This window comes from Miscanthus floridulus, chromosome 8 (assembly GCF_019320115.1).
Source record: "Miscanthus floridulus cultivar M001 chromosome 8, ASM1932011v1, whole genome shotgun sequence".
In the NCBI taxonomy this organism is placed as follows: Eukaryota; Viridiplantae; Streptophyta; class Magnoliopsida; order Poales; family Poaceae; genus Miscanthus; species Miscanthus floridulus.
In genome coordinates this window covers 151,443,577-151,450,200 of record NC_089587.1, presented here as the reverse complement: position 1 = coordinate 151,450,200, position 6,624 = coordinate 151,443,577, and the positions used below count along the sequence as shown (strand labels likewise).

General features: G+C 53.2%; 1 protein-coding gene across 1 annotated transcript; it reads right to left on the bottom strand.

Annotated features, from left to right (window-relative positions):
• Nucleotides 1–4,264: 4,264 nt before the first annotated feature.
• Nucleotides 4,265–6,006, bottom strand: LOC136473704 (protein RGF1 INDUCIBLE TRANSCRIPTION FACTOR 1-like). The gene is made up of 4 exons (XM_066471350.1): nucleotides 5,810–6,006; nucleotides 5,491–5,700; nucleotides 5,070–5,285; nucleotides 4,265–4,965 (listed from the first exon to the last, which is right to left on the bottom strand). The coding sequence occupies exons 1-4, from the start codon at nucleotides 5,858–5,860 to the stop codon at nucleotides 4,672–4,674; spliced, it is 771 nt and encodes a 256-aa protein (XP_066327447.1). The 5' UTR covers nucleotides 5,861–6,006; the 3' UTR covers nucleotides 4,265–4,671.
• Between the last annotated feature and the right edge of the window lie 618 nt (nucleotides 6,007–6,624).

The following is a 6,624-nucleotide window of genomic DNA, read 5'->3' as shown; positions in this document are numbered from 1 at the left end:
CATGTACGTCCTCCCGTCAGACACCGTCAATAACCTGTTGCTAGCGTCGCGAGGTCTACGGGAGGGATTGAAGGCAGCACTTTCCTAGCAGGACTCTCATCCTCGTGGGACGTTGCTTAGGCGTCCGTGAGGACGTAACCGAGAGGGAGTTGAGAGGTTGAGGGGCCGTGGGGTAATGTAAGATCTTGGACGATAGAAGGCTCATATAACACGGCGTCTAGATCGAACGGTTATCAATAAGGGAGAAGTCCTGTTTGGTTCAGCTTATGGGAGTCTCGCTTATAAGTTGAGCAGAATTATATAATAAGCCATGATGTAGAAAATCTGCTGTTTAAATAAGCGGGGCGTTTGGCGGACCTGATTATTTCGGGTATGACATTTTGCACTGGGAACCCTGAACTTTTCTCAAACTGTGTAGCACTATTTACTACTATTTCTGTGAGTCTATAGCCTTTCAACTGGACCCAAATAAGAGTTTATATTTGCATCCTGGTCCTTCAATCGACGCATGAGCTCGGAGGGAGCCGGCCAATCGCCGACGGCTCGCGCGGAGGGGAGGGGCGGCGCTCGAGCGGCTCGCGCGGAGGAGAGGGGCGCCGCCGCCGGTGGCTCGGGCGGAGGGGAGGGGCGGCGCGCCAGGCGACTTGCACGGAGGGGAGGCGCGGCGGCGGCGGCGGTGGCTCGCGCAGAGGGGAGGGGCGGCGTGTCGGGCATCTCGCGCGGAGGCGAGGTGCGGTTCACGCGGATGCGAGAGCATAGGAGAAGGGAGGGGTGCGGTAGGAAACGCGAGGGTGTTTTCCAAATCGCGGCCTTAGGCTCGCGATTCGGCCAACACAGCGGGCGACCGTCCAACGCAGACGCGTGTTCGCGTTGAGCCCTCTGACGCGAACCATTTGGTGCGATTATTGGCTTGTGCGGGTCGCCAACGTGCTTATACGCGGAACCAAACAGGGCCAGAGTAAGATCTCGGACGATGAAAGACTCATATGAAACAGTGTCAAGATCAAACGGTCATGAAAGATAGATAGCCTCCCCCCTCCAAACAAATTATTCACTCTTTTATAGTGTGATGTTCAGCTCAATCATTGTTGTATGGATTGTCTATGCACCACATCAAGTTACTCCACCGTACCTGAGTTTGTCAACAGGCTCTGATAGACCTGAGTAATGGCGCAGCTATTGCTTACGGCACCTGTCCAACTCAAGGGCACAGTAACGCGCAGGTATCGCTTAGGGCACCGGTCCAACTCAAGGGTACAATTTTTCTAACCATTCTGTTATGCTTCATTCTCTTGGTTCCAATACCACCTTTTTTTATGTTCCTCTAATGATTATAGCTTAATTTATTTAATTAGTATTGGAATCGTGACTAGGCTACGTCTGTCATGATTTATAATTAGAGGATTAGGCTGTGTTTAGTTCGCGAAATGAAAATTTTTGGATGTCACATCATTTGTTTCGAGGATGTCGGAAGGAGTTTTCGGATACTAATAAAAAAAACTAATTACATAGCTCGCCTGGAAACTGCGAGACGAATTTATTAAGCCTAATTAATCTATCATTAGCGCATGTTAGTTACTGTAGCACGTATGGCTAATCATGGACTAATTAGTCTTAAAACATTCGTCTCGCGATTTCCAACCAAACTGTGCAATTAGTTTTTTTCTGTCTATATTTAATACTTCATGCATGTGCCGCAAGATTCGATGTGATAGTTTGGGGTGAAAATTTTTTGGAACTAAACCAGGCCTTATTGTCTTGTAAATGGCTAATGTTCCAACACACGGCATGACAGTGTGCAAAGTTAGTAGGTGCAGAACTTCCCAGTCTCTCTCTTCTCCGGTTTCCCGCCTAATCCTGTGGACACTGCCTTAGCATTGTGAACATTTGCAGGGTTGCATCGTGGGATCTAAGTTTTTTTTTTTTTTTTTTTTTTTTGCCTCTCCTCTGGGTACAGCTGTAGCATCTGTTCGTATCGTGGGATCTAAGTTGGGCCTCCTGTATCGTGGCCTACTGATTTCCTCTTCCATCATAGGCCAAACAGGAGGAAACACCTCTCTCTTCACAGTTGCGATCGAGCACGCTTAGTGGCAGTTTTCGCAATGTTCCATGCTAGACAACAAAACAGGTCGGTCGTTTTCTTCCGCTATTCTTCCCTCGTGGAAGCGCTCGATGGTCCTGAAGAAAACTCCGTCCGAATTTGTTGCGAAGGATCAATTTCGTGTATACCCCATAATTTTGTACAGAGACCTATACCCCGCGATTCAAGTATGCAATCGTCGTTTTCAAATGTACGTACCTGCTGATCAAGCAAGCAACTTACGTACCCCACAAGACATTAGACAACGACGTGGAGTATGTGTATTGGCCGGCTCATATTATTTTGTCTATCCACATGACGTAGTATACTGCAGCCATGATCTCAGGCTCTCAGCAGTTCGAATCAGGCCATGTTTAGTTCCAAAAATTTTGGTTTTTGTCCATCACATCGAATCTTTAGACGCATGCATGAAGCATTAAATATAGACGAAAAAAAACTAATTGCATAGTTGGACGAGAAATCACGAGACGAAACTTTCGAACCTAATTAGTCCATGATTAGACACTAATTATAAAATACAAACGAAAGTGCTACAGTTACAAAAACCCAAAAAAAATTCGCGAACTAAACGTGGCCTCGGTGATCCTCAGCATAAAGACAGGGCCAATTCCATTTCCCAACAACGACTCGCATCACATGACGATGCCTACGATGAACCCCTCCTCCCATTGTCTCGCGACGGGGTGCGCAAGTACACTGAACCCGGGTCGCTTTCGTTATCCACAGCAAGCGGGGCCGTCCACGCCGGCGATCGATCCAAATCAAGCATGGGCAGCGAATGGCCGACGCGTCCAATGCAATGCATAGTCACAGCACACTCGCGCTCTCGAAACGAAGAACCTAACCTCCAACGGTGGATCGGAAAAGGTGTCCAATCGAGAAACCCGGCCGTCGTCCGATGTGAATCGAGCAGCAACCGACCCACCCCGCGTGCACGACGAGTCCCGACTGACTCCCGAGTGGTCCTGGCCCACACGAGGTGGGAGTGGGACACGGGCACACGGGACGGCGAGAGGTCGGTCTACGTCACGGCGGCGACCGATCGGCCAAAGCTCGCGCGGGCCCGGGAAAGGGACATCCAAGGAATTCGGGGGCGTGGGATGGTGGACGGCAGCGTAGAGCATAGCATGGTGGAGGCGGTTCCCGCCGGCCTTCAGCTAATCAGCTGGTCCCGGGTTCACGTTGACGAATAATGGTGCCGGCGTGCGCACGAAATTCTGTCGTCCATGCCTCCATGGAGGCGGGCAGGCACTGCGCGTGCACGTTGACGAACGGGCATTGAAGACTGAAGTCGACTCGATCCGTGCAAGCTGCAAAGCGCTGTGCCTGAACAGCAGTAGCACGGGGCGCACTGGTGGTGGTGGTGGAGACGCCGGACGGGACGGAGCATCTTCCAAGCCGGGGCAGAGCGCTGTCGAAGCAGCAGCAGAAGCTTTCACCGGAGCCGCTGGTGGAGAGCAGAGCCGTGGGAACTCGGTTTGCCGCTGCGCCGATAAATGCGCGACGTCGATCGCGGGCACGGCTGCTTCTGGACGGACGTGAACGGGTTCGCGGTACAAAAAGAAAAGGATATTTAAGGTGGTGGACGACGCCGGGCAGGCGGCGGCGTCCACGTCGGGCCCGCCGCTTTCGGGGACAAACAAATGGCGGGTCAAGCAAGTTAGGCGGCATCGCACGGCACGGCACGGCTCGGGCCGGCGCCCAGTCCACGCCGGGTGGACGGAACCGGGCCGCCCAGCGCCGCGTGACTCATGGCAGCGTCCAGAATACACCGACCGCGCGCGGGGCGTCCACACCGCCGATCCCGATTCCCATCCTCTGGCGCGCGGCCGCACGGCAGGGCGGGGCGAGAGCTCCGGACGCGCCGGCATGTCGCGACCCCAACGCATGTGCGCGCGCTCTCGCGGAACCGCCTTGGACGTGCGGCTGGAGGAGTGTCCATGGGCTCTCCGTACGAGCGGACACGCAGGGGCAATGCCGCGGCCCCATCCGGATTGTGGGGGGTTCACCACAGGATGTCAGGTGGACACCGGACACGGACACTGCACTGAATGATGTGCCACTCTATCAAACCAATCTTATCCTGCAATAGCAGCAGTCCAGCAGCAGCCAATGTTGGGGGCAGCAACCAACAGTGCCATTCCGGCATGATTTGGAGCAGCATTTCTTATTTTTATTACACAGCTAATGATGCACATACGAACACCTCGCTGCCCACATTCTATATATATATACACACACACACACACACACATCTAGCATCGGAGAGTACTGCTATATCGTATATTACAATGTACAAGGCTGCAAAACTTAGTCGCGGTTACGAAGGCTGTAAGTAGCAGCTATCTATCTTACTGGTACCACTGCTAGCAACTAGCAACTGTAACTGCAAGCTAACAAAACCTGAAAAGAAGCAAACTATAGCAGCACCACTAGGTGTGTTCTTCTTACTGCTCCCGCCCTTCGCTGGCATTTGCGCCGCCGGCTGTTATTCCCTTCTCTTCTGGGCTATGTCATGTAGCAGTGCTATACAGTACAGAGTTGCATTGCCTAGGCGCTGACAGAGAGTCCTAGTGCTCGACGATGAGGCTGCCGAAGGGCGACCGGTGCGGCACGCCCTTCCGGCGCTTGTTCCCTGGGCGGCGGTGGCTGGCAGAGGTCGGCGGCGGGGTCGACGGCGAGAAGCTCTGCACGACGCTGCTCTTGTCGCTGCTGGCGCCGCTGGTGCTGGTGCACGAATCCTCCGAGTCAGAGCGCACGTCCTTGACCTTAAGCGCCGCCCTCTTCTTCTTGTTGCCGCCGCCGCCGCCGCCACCGCCACCGTGCTTCTTCTTGGGACGGTAGCCACGGGCCGTGCCCACTATCTGCGAGGTACAAAGAAAAAGCGACGACGACAACGACGCGTTAGGTGGCGTCAAGAAACACGCAATGCTACAGAGTTTGTGCACACGCAGCTCGATCGTAGTACCTTGCACCCGAGGGAGCAGAAGCGGAAGCAGTCGAGGAGGCTGCGCTCGCAGACCTCGCAGGTGTTGGTGACGCCCTTGGCCGGGCGGGGCTGCGGCCGCTCGTTGAGGAACACCACGCGCGCGCTGTTGATGATGTACGTCTGCACGCCGGCGATGTCCAGCACCTTCTGTATCTCCGACACCCGGATCACGTCGTGGTACGACGACCTCCGTATCTGAATGATACAAACCAACCCACCCGTGACGGGGAGCGCGTGCCCGTGAGTCAGTCAGTTCACTCGGTTGCCAAGAAAAGAACAAAACACGAACACCCAAAGAGATCGATGGAACAGGGAAGGCAGGGGAATGTGCAGCAGGAGGCATTGGGGGAGGGGAACGCAGCCGCCTGCACTGCATCCGTGCAGTGGTAGCTCTACTGACCTGGATGGAGTTGTGGTCGCGGTGGTGCGCGAGGCAGAGGGAGCAGAGCGCGCCGTTCATGCAGTCGAGGCAGTACATGTTGCACTCGCTCTTGTGCGCGTCCGCGTGGATCCTGCATTGGACGAAGAAGCTCGTGGACAGCAGCGGCTTCAGCCACGGCGGCCACCGCTGGTTCTCGGCGGCGGCGTCGCACTCACCGCCTCCGCCTCCCTGCAACCGCAGACCGTGCACACACATTCAGTCCAAAAACATCGCCACCCAAATCAATCAAGAACCAAGAAACAGAGCGACACAAGAACAAGAGGAATCAATCAATTACCATGGCGCCTCTGCTGTTGAGTCCGAGAAGCGTCGCGTGATCTATTGCCATCTCGTCGCCGCGGAACCGATGAGAATGCGTGCGAGTGGAAGGGAGAGGGGAGAGGAGAAGCCTTCGCGGGGAAAGGAGTCTGCCGGGGCTGCGGGCGGCTGCGAGTGTCGAGTCTTAGTAGACGGGAAAGGTTTTGGAACACAGGCAGCGAGTGAACTACTCCTAAAATACTAGAGGAGGTGCTTGATGCTGGCGCTTGATAGAGAGCTCTGGTTCGTTCTTATCGCCTCGGTGCGTCGCTGAAGGCCTGAGAACCCGATAAGCGTGCTACAGTACATGTGTACCATGTGAATAATTGAATAGGAGTATGATGGGACTTAGGCCCTATTTAGATTCTAAAAATTTTCAAACCAAAGTGTCACATTGAATTTTACGGCACATGCATGGAGTACTAAATGTAGACGAAAAACAAAACTAATTATATAGTTAGGTGAGAAATCACGAGACAAAACTTTCAAACCTATTTAGTCCATAATTAGATACTAATTATCAAATACAAACGAAAGTGCTACAATAACCCAACAGTAACCAAATCCAAAAAATTTTGGGAACTAAACGCACCCTTAGAAAACCTGCTCCAGCACAGTTCATATTGTCTCGTACTGCCTTGGTCTTTGTCATGTAGTAAGCCTTCTACACGTCATCAGTTGATTTTTTGAATTTCAACTGGGATGTATCATGTGATCATCATCGGCAGCAGTTTCATTTCTTATATCAGATCGTACAGTAATCCGGGTTAGTGATCCAAATCCAATATAGCCACC